Below are 13,993 nucleotides of genomic sequence, written 5' to 3'. Positions count from 1 at the left end.
AGATCACCTTAGGCCGCGTTTCCTCTTTAACGTTGGGATGCGGTCTCCCAGGCCAGCGCTCTGGAACCTTGTAATGACCAGACGGTGTAGGAGCGGCTTCCCTCTGACCGCCCGCTTCTCTTTTGCTTTCCGCCTCCATCTCGCTTCCCTCTTTTATTCTCATCATATGGACTTAATTGCTCACCCAAGTGTTTGGTATGTGGGTGGCTTTCCCACTGATTCAACTGACTATCTTACCCTCCCTCGCCTACCAAAGCGCACCCCGCTCTGCGCCTGCACCCCTTCGTCACAGACTCATCCCGTAACATGTGTGTTCCATAGCCAAGGTCTCTAATCCGCCATGGTAATGGTTCATGAGGGTAAACTGTGTTTGAGCTGTGCTAAATGTGGAGATAAATAAAAGACCCAGGACTAAGGGGTCTTAATTAGAGCTTGAGGAGATTCTTGCAACATGCGGGCAGTGTAAACACTCAAGGGTTTGTGGAGGTGGCTCAGGAACGTCTGGGTGTAATGTAAACTCGTGCTATAATTACACAGGCCTTTTGTGAGAACATGCCATCTTGTGCAACCAACCCGTCTAACCGCCCGTGTCTTGTTTGCAGCTTCTCCCAGACCAGCTGGTCCTTCTTCTGGAGTGTCTGCTGGAAGAGAGGACATTTTGTGCCAGAAGCCTACAGCGCCTGGAGAGAGTGTACGGCCTCCGTGAGCAGGATGCAGAGGTACCTCATCGCAAGAGCCCTGGGATGTTGAGCAGCAGTAGCTTGGAATGCTTACATTCCATTAATAATGCCAGGGCTGGTCAAGGCCGGACCTTTTCCTGTAGAGATTGAGTGGCAGTGAAGAAAGCGCATGTGAATGCCCAATGTGCCTCCTGTGCATGTTTGCATTTAGGGAGCCTTGGAGGATATGTGCAAGAGACCTGGAGTGTCAGTGAGCACGAGAGAGAGAGCGGAGTGAATGTCTGTACAAGCAGAAGTGGTGTTAAAACCCGTAGTCCATGTCAATGATGTCACACCCATTCATTATTTTTCATGATTCATTGTGTTTGTGGTAGTACTGGTATCGATCAGTTTGACGCCTACTTTGTTTTGCATGTAATATAAGATATGTTTTTGATAATGTGTAAGTCCAATGTTAGTGTTTCAGGGGTTTGGTGAGATTTTGAAATCTGTTGTCCCTCAGCTCGTGGTTTAGAATTTCTTGCAACCCCCTTTATGCCACCAAAAGGCTTAGGGGGTGTCTCAATATGTGGTTTCTACATAAACACGATTTAAAATCTCTTGTGTTTATTTTCTCCCTCCAGTTAAAAAAATGCCTGCAACTGTTTGCACGTATTGCATGCAGCGTGGTCTTTATACTTTGTAGGTTTTGAAAATATTTTGTCTAATGTAAGATGAATTGCTTGTTTTATTCTAATAATTTTAGTTTTCGTAAAATCAATACTTTCTCGTCCCATCTTTAGTAGATGTGTGCCAACTAAAGGCCAATTAATTAAACTACAAATCGGCATAATCGCATATTAAAAAAAATAAAATTACTAAACCCAGTACCGTTACACAGAAGGATTTTAATTGTTAACCTTGGTCTGCATGATCGCTGCAGGGAAGTATATTTGTGACCCACAGCACAGAATATTGGCGGATTTCGGTACATAAAGGCAGGAAGCGATATTTATCGTCTGGAAAAACAAATGCGTTTTTTTATGGTTTGTATGTATTCAATTCTGGCACAGGCGCCACAGTAGGCCCTTGTGCTCTGGATCATAATAAGATCGGATTTTTATGGCAGTCATTAAGATTGAGAGGGCAAGAAATCTGCCTCATTATTGCTAGATTAGAAGGGCCGCTAGGATATTGTACAGCATTTTAGAGCCCTCATAAATTCAAATGTGCCTTTTAAGACCTTCAGAACGGAGGCGTTAATTTTGGAGAGTATAGGCCTAGCAATGGTGGCGCCGCCTCCCAGAGACTGCTGCGCTCCGACTACAGACTGCGCGCAGTTGTTTCTGCAGGTCTCCGAATATTGGATTATTGCAATTAGCGCGCAGACCTCTATATTTATATCAGTTTGCATTGGTTTAGATGTGGACAGCTATGGCTTCAAAGGCCGGATCAAAGGCGGGGGGCTGCCATTTAATACCAGCGAAGCTCAGGATTTTAATGACCCCCTAAAAGAGTCCGGCCAGTTATTTCCTGCTGCCTAGCACACAGCTTGCTCTCAGCAGTGCTTTGTACAGCACTCATGTGACCTCAAGCAAGGACTATTTATCTTCAGCTTTTTATCTTGCAGGCCAAGGTGAAGGCAAGGGCTTGATCGCCAGACCTGTGCAGCGCGTATTCAAGTAGATCGCATTTCCATTAGACGTCACGCAGAGCCCTGCATCATCCAGACATCATGCCATTCACATTTTTTTTGGTTCTTTTTGAGGAGTGATCTGACTCGAAACTCCACGGTTTGGTACCTCCGGCCTTTAGAGAGTCCTGCAGGGATATAGATGCGTGCTTGGAATGAGACCGGGCAGCTCCTCGGAATGTTGCTCTCCTGTCCCCTGAGCAGGGGCCTTCCTAGTGCCCTGTGTCTTAGATAACCCCTGGACAGGAGAATCAAGGTCTTGAAGGATAGGCTAATATCTTGAAGGTTAGGCTAATGTCTTGAAGGTTAGGCTAATGTCTTGAAGGTTAGGCTAATGTCTTGAAGGTTAGGCTAATGTCTTGAAGGATAGGCTAATGTCTTGAAGGATAGGCTAATGTCTTGAAGGATAGGCCAATGTCTTGAAGGATAGGCCAATGTCTTGAAGGATAGGCCAATGTCTTGAAGGTTAGGCCAATGTCTTGAAGGATAGGCTAATGTCTTGAAGGATAGGCTAATGTCTTGAAGGATAGGCTAATGTCTTGAAGGATAGGCTAATGTCTTGAAGGATAGGCTAATGTCTTGAAGGATAGGCTAATGTCTTGAAGGATAGGCTAATGTCTTGAAGGATAGGCGAATGTCTTGATGGTTTGGCGAATGTCTTGATGGTTAGGCAAATGTCTAGAAGGTTAGGCTAATGTCTTGAAGGTTAGGCTAATGTCTTGAAGGATAGGCTAATGTCTTGAAGGATAGGCTAATGTCTTGAAGGATAGGCTAATGTCTTTTGAAGGATAGGCTAATGTCTTGAAGGATAGGCTAATGTCTTGAAGGATAGGCTAATGTCTTGAAGGATAGGCTAATGTCTTGAAGGATAGGCTAATGTCTTGAAGGATAGGCTAATGTCTTGAAGGATAGGCTAATGTCTTGAAGGATAGGCTAATGTCTTGAAGGATAGGCTAATGTCTTGAAGGATAGGCTAATGTCTTGAAGGATAGGCTAATGTCTTGAAGGATAGGCTAATGTCTTGAAGGATAGGCTAATGTCTTGAAGGATAGGCTAATGTCTTGAAGGATAGGCGAATGTCTTGATGGTTAGGCGAATGTCTTGAAGGATAGGCGAATGTCTTGAAGGATAGGCGAATGTCTTGAAGGATAGGCTAATGTCTTGAAGGATAGGCTAATGTCTTGAAGGATAGGCTAATGTCTTGAAGGATAGGCTAATGTCTTGAAGGATAGGCTAATGTCTTGAAGGATAGGCTAATGTCTTGAAGGATAGGCTAATGTCTTGAAGGATAGTCTAATGTCTTGAAGGATAGTCTAATGTCTTGAAGGTTAGGCTAATGTCTTGAAGGATGGGCTTGCTCTGCACGTAGGCCTTCGAGCGAGAGGTGGTCTGAAAATCACCCAGGTGCATAATATGATGTGGGTTCTTATGAGTTTGGAAATATGATATTTTTAGCCTTTTCCGCACTAGAGTGTCGTAGTGGACAACTACACTCTTGGAATGTTATTTTCTGTCTGATTTGGGCAATGGCTCTTCTAACTCGAAAGATCTGAAGAAAAGCATTGATAGTACTGGAATTGAATTTGGTAACAGACTCACCAATGACTTGGTCAGTGAACTGAGCACCACAATATATCGACAAGCCATTGCTTATTGCTATGGTAAATTTGCCATTATTCCCGTCTTTGGAGCTCGGGCTGCATTGTGCGGGTCCTACTAAAGCTGTTCGTGGTGCTCCTGCTGCAGGGACGAAACCGTAGGAAAAAAATTGAGGAAGATTGGGAAGGATCAGAGATGGCTTGGGGTTACGTTGCATTAGACAAAACCTTTAAAACCCATGCTCACAGATCCTAATGATGGACCTACATGATTCGAATGATTTGCCACAGGCAGTTCGAATCTTTGGGCATGCCCAATTGTAAAAGATTCAGCCCAGGGCCATGTTGTAGGACTGCTCTGAGGAGATTCTGTGTAGGATGTCACTGTAAACAAGCGTGTTTGCACAGATGCAATATCAATCATGGCCAGAAAAAGAAGGCTCATCACGGATGTTTCTGAGGAGGCCTCTGTTCTCATCCAGCACCTTTCCAGGTGCAATGCTAGTCTGTTAGGGCAGGCCAGCACCCAGTCTTGTCTTGCTCAAGAACAGGCCCAGTCTTCACCCAAGGAGAGATGGTTGAAAACTGACTTTGAAAAGGATGCAGCCTAGAGCAGAATGACGCCAACATTCTGCAGGACAGAACACGGAAATGCATAGCAACCCTTGGGCACTAATATAAATGTGCGCCACATGTAAGCTGTCAAGAACAATGCACAACGATGTTGTCCACATAGTAAGAATGTATGAAACTACAAGTTTTCAGAAAAAATATTCATTTGAATGTAAAACTGCTTAACTGATAACTTGCTATATCTAATCGGCTGACAAAGATTGGGTTTTTAAGAGAATCTTGATTGTTTTTCTCTCGGGTCTTTTGTTCCGCACATGCATTTAGACTGGAAACCAAGTAATTTGTTCGTCATATTTTGCCGGTGTTTCATTTTTTTTCCAAAAGGTTTCCTAAATAGTTAGAATGTGGCTGATTACATGTCCTGGCATGATGGTAAAGAGTTGCTGGAGTAAACTTTCCCAGTAACGCTCAGTAGTTTTCCAGCCAACTGGGTGATGAACATCAAAGCAAATACCTAAAATTATCAGCTAGACCTCAAAACAGCAATCTGATCTCTTTGGATCATCCACAAAGTGATAAGTGATATCATATGTCTCTGCGCTGTGCAGTTTTATAAGCGATGATGAGAACTCTATCGCTCAATATCTAATTTTAAGCCAAGTATCTACTTCTGAGATTACACATTATCTTAGATGAAAAATTCTCTCTCAATGTTAAAAGCACATCTAGTCTTATTTATCTGGGACTTTTATAAAGTGCTGTATGTCCCTTTTGGGTTTCTTCAGAGTGCTGAAGTCTTGCTCAGAAAGTATGCTTTTGGTTGTTAAAGTTGGCAGAGTTGAGTCCAATCTGTGAAGTGAAACCTCGCCCAGTGTTTCAGTGGATTTCCCTTTCCTGTGTGGAGGTCTGTTGTGGGTGAGTTTGAAAAGTTGTATTTCACATTGTTTTCTGACGCTGGCATAGTTTGGTTTGCGCCCCACTTTTTGGTTCATGGGATTCCACAACTGCCCGTGCTTCACTGCCAAGATCTGCTTCTATGTTTCATCTACTTGAATCTTCATTGGGTGACGCGGTGTAGCCGTTCAGCAAAGACTCCTGGATGGTCCATAGTGCAGAGTGGAGAGCACAAGTATTCCTGCCATTTCCACAGTTAGGCTTTGTAGACGGCGAAGAGGACCTCCAGCTTTGGGCCTCGGTGCACGGGAAGCTCTTGGACCACATTTTAGTTTTGGTTCGAAGTGGTCGCCTTTCCGGAGGTTCCGACTAATCTTGCCTGGCTAGTCTGAGTGATCAACACACTATGCTCAGTGTGCCCTTGTCTTATGCTCCTTTCATGTAACACAAAAGGACAGGACTTTGCTAAAATCCACAAAAATAATGGGTTAAAGCAGGGTGGATAACTCAACATGTTAACGCTCATGGGGCAAAAATGTTGGCACAATCTGTAGGTCAAAGGATTGAATCTCTGGAGGTTGACATACATACTCTGCATTTCATCCTCCTCGGGATGAAAATATGAGCACCACTGAGTTCGGGAATGGTGAGACTGCTATTTACAGGGCCATGAGCTGCAGGGCTGACAATAGGTGACATATAAAAAACACAGTTTAATTTTCAGTACATAATATGTAAGGCATTGACAATCGTGTAAAAAAGCTGTTCACTGTTGAAAGGTGGCCTTGTTTGCTCATTGTGCTTGTTACTCCAGTAACACAAATATATGGCCACTGGCAGCCATCCTGTGCTGTGCAGTTGCAGTGTACTCTTACGTTGCTATATTTGCTTCACTGGGGATTATGCCATGTGTCCTCTATGCTGTGCAGTCTGCAATAGGTTTTGTAAAGAAAATAGCACTGCTTTTGTCCGCAGAGATTGTTAAACAATATTGCCATTGTAAACGTGAGGTGTAGGAACTTCCCTTGACCTCTGCATCAGAAGTAGGTTGACTTCTGAGAAAAATATACATTGGGGCGGCACCCGGTTCCTTCTCCCCTTATACCATGTTTTTCCTTTTAATGTTTCTCCACTGCTATAAGTGCGAATAAAGCTTTTATCTGATACCAATACCGACAGGGAAAAGTGTGCATCTCCATTGCTTGGCCTTTGCACACTTTGCTGTTATGATCCATTTTCCCTCTTAGTTGTTGTTTTTCCATGAGGAATCTTTTCCCCACGCTTTTCTATGCTTTCTTTACTAAACCAGTGGAAGAATATCACATGCCCTCTTCTGTCCTCTCTGCTGGCATTTGTTGACAGAAACTTGGTTAGCTATCAACCAAGCAATCAGGATCTACATATCCTATGCAGAGTAGGGAACTGCACTGGCATGCAGGTTGCCTTCTGTGATCCTCGGAATATTGGTAATTTTCCGTGTTTCTCTTGACCTACGGATTTTCGCCTGCACTGCTGCTGTCGTGCTAGGTTTTAATTATATTTGACGAAGTAGTAAAAGAGGCCAACTTTTTGTTCACTTATCTCCTGGTCCTGGGCCTAACAGGTCTTCTAGTTCGTCTTGCAGTAGTTGTAAAGTTTTCCAAGCTGAGATATTGAAATAAGGATTTCATAGACGTGGGGAAGTAAGGAGTTTGTGCTACTTTTGGCTTCTACCAAGATTTGATGCAAAGGCTAATTTTGACTCACTTTGTCAAATCTGTCTTATGGTGTTTGGCAAGAAAGTTTTGGCTGCAGCCACAAAAGTTAATGAAAAATCATAACTTCTCCATCGACACTATAGAGCATCCGGATTGTTATTCCCAGTTTATACATCCTAAGAGTGCTTGTGTGGTTTTGCTGATCTCTGGCTAAATTCGTACTTATGCCCAGGAGATTTATTTGCATTGCTGTGGATGCAGACAAACGAGTTTTCCCACAGAAAGAAGATGAACTTCCTTTACGCTTAATTCCTTAATTTCTAAATAAAGTGGAACAAATCTTCTCAGCCCTTGAACCGCATGTGGGGCTCACTCTTACCGAGGGATCACATATGACTATGCAAACAAATCCACCTAATTTGGAACTCAGGGAGTTTCGGCCAGTAACAGCTGAAGTAGTAAAAAAGCTACTACTGAGTACCAAATCTGGCTCCCCCCGGGATCCCTGCCCCGTCTCAGTGGCTCATCTGGCAGCCGCCCCTATATCCGCCTTGCTAGCAGATCTGTTCAATAAAATGTTCAAAGAGGGAGTATATCCACTATGTTGGAAACAAGTCTCAATAGCTCCTTTGCTCAAAAAATCCAATCTAGACATCTCTGACCCCAGCAGCTATCGACCCATATCTAGACTCCCACTACCGGCTAAGCTTATTGAAAGGGTCATGAATGCTCAGCTTTGCGACTTCCTCCGATCCTCTGGTTGTCTGGACCCTGCTTAACATGGGTTTAGGGAAGGTCATAGCACCGAGACCGCCCTCATTAAATCCACGGAGGAAATCAGGAAAGTGATGGATGCAGGAGGACGGGCGTTCCTGGTGCTCCTGGACCTCTCCGCGGCCTTCGATACGGTCCACCATAACATTCTGTTGGACCGTCTTGAGGGCTGCGGAATCCGTGGAGTCGCACTGACCATGCTGAAATCCTTTCTATCAGACAGGATCCAGGTGGTGGCCATGGGAGATTGTGAATCTAGCCCTTTCACTCTCCCAGGAGGGGTTCCTCAGGGCTCCTCCCTAAGTCCTACCTTATTTAATGTTTATGTTACCTCCCTCGCCCCGGTGATTCGTTCTTTTGGCTTCGAATTAACAACATATGCAGATGATACTCAAATTGTGGTATCTCTGCTCCCGGGGCGAGAGGAAGGAACTGCTGCTAGATTCCAGGACTGCATGACTGCAGTAAGTTCATGGATGGCTAGGAACTGCCTCAAATTGAACTCCTCAAAAACGGAGGTTCTTCTCTTTGGAAATGCGACCAATCTCTGGACCCCTAATTGGTGGCCTCATGAAATGGGAGCCCCACCCATTCCAGCCACCACAGTGAAAAACCTGGGGGTAATCATTGACTCCCAACTTTCTTTTAAATCACAGGCTAATGCCTTATCATCCTCCATTCACTGGATAATAAAAACCATTAGGAAAATTCTTCCCTTCCTTTCCAGTGACAGCAGGAAAACGGTGGTGACAGCACTTGTGCTGTCCCGCCTTGACTACTGCAATAGCATGTATCTGGAGGCCCAGCAAGGAGTTTTGAACAAATTGCAAACGCTGCAAAATGCTGCTGCCCGTCTGATTACTGGTCTTCCTAAGTTTGCATCAGTCACTCAGGAACTAAAAAATCTACACTGGCTTCCAATACGGAAACGTATCATGTTTAAAGCGCTTTGCATAGTATTCAAGGCAGTACATGGAATAGGTCCGTCCGTCCTTCCTTCAAGAACACCTCCAACTGTACAAACCAGGACGACAACTAAGATCTGCTAATAAAAGCCTGGTTATGACCAACCGTATTAGGAAAGCCCGATGGGGAGGACGTAGCTTCTTCCACGGAGCATCCAGTATCTGGAATGAAATGCCCCTTGCCCTAAAACAAAATAATGACCTTATGACCTTCAGGAAAAATATCAAAACATGGCTTTTCAACCTCTAGTGATTTCTTTGCCTTTCGGAGATAATGTATCGTTTCAGCGCCAGGACACCGCCCGGTAACAGTGCGCTTAACAAATGGTAAAAATAAAATAAATAAATAAATAAAATAAATTCCCGTGTTCCAGAGCAGTGTCTTTTTCTTTTTAGCAGTATCGTTCTAGATCTCAGACATGGGTTTTCCAGGGTCCTCTCTATGCAGGCAGGCGGCCTAGGCATATGCTGCCTTGGAACATGAGTTGCAGGCTCGCCTGGGTTTGTGCTGCAGACTTTTTTTTACTTCATTGTGGTGGGGAGCTGGTCTGTCCTAGCTCACCCGTTATTTAGGTGACTATCACTCCCACTACCACTTAACAGTCCTTGACTACAGTAAGATTTGAACCACATTATCACTCATAATGAACCATATCTGAATTTTGGTGCTCAGATATTTCAGAGTTGTAAACACACCCCTCTTGAAACTCCATAAAGTGGAGCAAGCAGCTGTTAAGTATACACACATTACCTTTAGGCCAAATAATGCACAACATGACCACTGAACCCACTCCTCCTTCAGGGGCTCCGGGGGCGTCAGTCCTTCGAGTGCCTGCAAGAAACAAAACTGTGGGCCCGGAGGTAAAGGGTGTTGCAAACCCCACCTAACCGTAACCTGCTCACTCTGCATGGCAGACATTTCCTTGTGTTGGGTTTCATCTTTTGATGAGACCTGTGGCTGCTCAGTCTTGTTTCTGTAGTGAGGGGGAGCAGATTGAGAGATGTCTGATTAATGCTGTATTTTGATACTGTGAGTAACAAAAAGTCAATAAATGCAGGCGATTTGGTATAAATAAATGCAGGCAATTTTGCAAAGTCTTTCATTTCTTTGGGGTGTGTGTGTGTGCGCAGTTGCTGCTGTTGCTCAGTCAGGTTCTCTAGTGGCACACATTTTCTTACTTAGCCACATGGACATCACAATCAGCACAGCTGTTCAAGCATCTTAATTGTGGTGTTTGAAAGAGGGGACCCCCACATGAGAGACCCCCCCCCCCGATAGATAGGTGCAGGCCTGAAGGGGGGGGGGCAGATGGTCATAGACAATGCCATTTATATGTTGTAAATTGTGGTGGAGGCCCATGAAACCATGTGAAATCTGGATCCCGCTCTAAACGGTGGTTGGGGGAGGCGGCTAGGTGGGGGTGATGAAGGCAGCTGCATGGGTCAGGTCAGCTTAATATAACAGAAGGACACCTTGAAGTTGGCCTCTATTTCACTACCTGGATGCCCTGTAGTTGCCTCATGGAATCGGTCAATCATGATTGCAGGTTCTAGAAAAGGTTAGAAGATTGATGCCTAGCTGTTTGTGCGGGTTTGAGAACTATTGATGCAAATAATTTTGCGTATTCTTCATGATTATATATGGATTTTGTTTTCTCCTGTTTGTAAGGTACGGCCTGAGAAGTTTTACTCTCAAAACAACTACATGGGGTCCCAGGGGATTTTCTTTCAGCCTTTTGGGCAGGGAGGTTTTTTCTATTAAGAGTCTTGTTCTTGGCTCTCCCCGCTCTACTTGGCGGGCGCCTCACCTATGAAGAAGGTAGTGCGGGGTACTAAAACTTGTTGAGCCTTTCCCTCAAATCTGCTACCAGAAGTTGAGTGTGAGTGCATAGTTTCCATTTTATCTGTATTTTTTCATGTCGGAAACCAAAACATTTTTTTTTACTCATGCATGCCGGCTTATTGATATCACAAGTTCTGTAGTCACCATCTCCCCCTTTTTAACATATTCCACATTGCTGTTGTGAGAATTTGTGTCCCAGCATGCACATCCTTCTGGCGGCATTCCTGAGATTGGTTTTACCACCTGGCCTTCATAGTACCTTTACATAGCGTTTCATGGACTTCAAAATATTTTACTTAGTGTTTCTAACTCTTTTGTTGAGTTTTCCCTTTTTGTACTTCTTTTTTGCGCCTGTATTCATTTTTCATTCAGCCATACGTCTGACCAATGAAAATCTACCTGATTTAACCCCAACTTTTTTTGCCCTTGTCTCAATCTTCATTTTAAAGTTTCCACTGCACGCCATTTAGGATGCCGTTTTTGAAAGTGGATATACTAGTGTGTTGATGTGGCAGCTCCTCATGTCATACTCCCACACTTGCGCAAGGGAGCAAAAAAAGTTTGGGCCAGGTAGTCTGGGCCGAAGTGTCTAGCTGCATTTGACAGAAATATTGGATGTAGAAGCTATGGAGGGGTAGCCACTTTCTCACCTGATTGTCCTTCTTTGGTTTCTCCTGCATTCCTGTTGCACAGCAGTTATGGTGTTCTCTCTCTCTCCTTTTTTTGGCAGTGTTTCCCTTTCCGGGAGGTTTATCTTTATTTACGATACTCGCTCCATGCCTTATCTTTACGCTCATGTCCCTTTCCACCACGGTATTTTAAGCATTACATTTGTAGGATTAGCTTTCTTCTGCTGAGCGCTGAGAAGGTTATTGAGAAGGTGTTTGAGTAGTATTCCGTTCCAGGACATTTCTCTTTATACTTGAAGATCATTAGGTGTGAGGCCTCCAGGGAAAATCGCTATAAATTTTCAGAAATGTTGAGCACACAATTCCTAACTAGATCAAAAGAAATGCCCACATGGAAAGGACCCCAGTTCTACACAAATGCTCCATTGTGCATATGGCCTGCCCATAAAACCATTGCCATAAAACATTCAAACAGAATTTTACTGACTGCGGTTTATTATCGCCAAAATAGCACATGCAAGAGTTTCATATGTCAGAAAATTGTGATCCCTTTGGAAAAGCAATTCTTTTTCTGCACAATCGCTTGCAGGCCATTGATTAAAGTCAGACGTGCGTCATCCTCGCTCCACATACCAGTTTTATGGGGCAGCTCACTCTTCTGAGTCTCTGGCCTGCCTAAGGTCACCTGTAAACCCAGTGACCTCCCAACCAATAACTGCCCTCTTCCATACTTACAAGAAGAAGAGCTTGCTAGCAGGCAGCCAGTGTGCATCAAATGGCTCCAACAAAACCTGCCAACAAATACAAACATAAGGTCACATTGCAGGGTTTGGCTTGAGTATGTCTTTACAGTCCACATGCCAAGTCAGACTGTTTCCTAACTCGCCGCTCTGCTAGAAGCATGTAAACAACTACGCACCATGTGTCAGGAAAAGGTCACCTTTTGAATGTGAACATTATAACTTCTAAAACGGTTGTTGCTGGATAATATTTGTAATCTTAGTTCATTATTTCATTGTTTTCTCTGTTTAGCCGGCTGCAGTTTGTGGTGGCATTCAGAAAGTCTCTCATGGCAGCTAGAGTAACTACAGTCCGTCTCAATCAAGGAAATTAGAATTATGTAGATTGATATAGATCCCAGCATTCCTCATGCCAGCCAATGCATGCAGAGTCCATCCCCGATGAATGTGTTATCACGGATCCCAGTTATGCCACCAAGCTTGCAAATGTATGCCTCTGCCAGCATCCTTGCTAGGATCAGGGGTAACCCTGGCAGGATCTTGGCAACTTTCTACCCGTAGCGTTGCCAGCCTGGCTAGAATGCATTAGTGGGTGGCAAAGTGATAGATTTCTAAAAGCCTCCTCTACCCTCCCCTCAGGATGCCAGCTCAAAAATAAAATGCCACTTTAAATGTCAGTTTATATATAGACCAATTCAAACAACTACTTTTAATTTTGTGAATGTGGATCAATTTACCTCCTGTAGAAATGGTCTGCCATTGTTCGCTTCTGATGCAGCCTGTACCTGAGGACGCAGCACAAGGGTTTCCAGGCTTAATTTTATTTGTTCAACAACTGGAAAAGTGTGTACTGCTGAGACACATGCAGGGCCATGGACAGCATATCCATATCTCTAATATAGACTTCTGTGCTAGCCCAAGCAACAGTCTAAAGAAATACAATTAGCTTGGGAACAACTGCATCTTCTAGCATAAGCTGCCTGTGCGAGAGGCCCTGCCAGAAGGTGTGGTGGCTAGAGTAGTCAACACCAACATTGTGGATCAGAAGGCATAGCGTTAGCTTTGATCGCTCAATCTATCTCACGACGATATTAGCATCCCGCCACAGACTAGAGGGTTCTAAGGGTTGTAGTCATTTTACACAAGGTCATGTCACCACTTAAACTGCGCATCGGGCCGTGTTCGCCCCTCCACGTGTTACATCATTTGTTTTGATTGATTTATGCAGCCTAAAATGGCGCCCGTTTAATTTTCATTTACAAGTATGTGCCTTTGAAATGTTACTAAATGAAGTGTGTGTCTGTTGTGTAGGCCCCTCTTACGGTTCGGGACATGAACTGGGACTGTGCAATGCATGAGTTTCTTACTGTCGCCTAAGGTGTGCATCAGTGGCGCTTTGCTGCTTTATTGGCGGCGGCGGCATCAAAGGAGGTGGTTTGTGCTAACAGATGACACAATAGGCCCAGGCCCCCCGGCACAACGGGCGGCAGGGCGGCTTCAGTTTTCTCGACAGGTGTTGTGGAGGGGGATCCGGTATTCTGCTGACTTTGAAGGCCGTGTTTTGTTCCTTTTTTATGAGCCAGCTGCATAGTAAACCTGTCACCGTTCAGGCTCTGCTGGGAGAGGACGGGCACGCATGCCTCGGCCAGGTACAAATGCTTCTCAGGTGTAGATGAGAGGAGGTTAGATGAAACGGGGAAGTCTCCTCCGAGAGCATCTGCCTTAAAGAAAGGCACGGTCGGATAGCGCCACCTATGGGACCAGCGGTGTAGGACATTTGCACAGGTTGCCAGCAGCGGGTATGGTGGCCTCAGGGGTCAGTCGTTCTACTCTTTATAGAACGGATAACCCGCAGCCAACAATTGTAAAGCGAGGATAATATTAGTACGTCAAAGTTTAATTTGAACAAGTCCAGTGCTTCCCCTCTG

The 13,993-nt window shown here is 44.5% G+C and overlaps 1 protein-coding gene across 2 annotated transcripts in view; it reads left to right on the top strand.

The window, feature by feature from the left end:
* Positions 1-13,993, top strand: part of AOPEP (aminopeptidase O (putative)) — a 1,755,563-nt gene that overhangs the window by 1,684,268 nt on the left and 57,302 nt on the right. The window contains exon 14 of one of the 2 annotated variants that reach the window (XM_078675697.1): positions 603-719. The exons of the other annotated variant lie outside the window; for it this stretch is intronic. Within the exon in view, the coding sequence (XP_078531823.1) occupies positions 603-719 (117 nt within the window). The remainder of the gene's footprint in view (positions 1-602; positions 720-13,993) is intronic. 2 annotated transcript variants of the gene reach the window in all.

Source organism: Lissotriton helveticus, chromosome 2_1, assembly GCF_964261635.1.
Source record: "Lissotriton helveticus chromosome 2_1, aLisHel1.1, whole genome shotgun sequence".
In the NCBI taxonomy this organism is placed as follows: Eukaryota; Metazoa; Chordata; class Amphibia; order Caudata; family Salamandridae; genus Lissotriton; species Lissotriton helveticus.
This window is presented reverse-complemented; position numbering and strand designations above follow the sequence as displayed.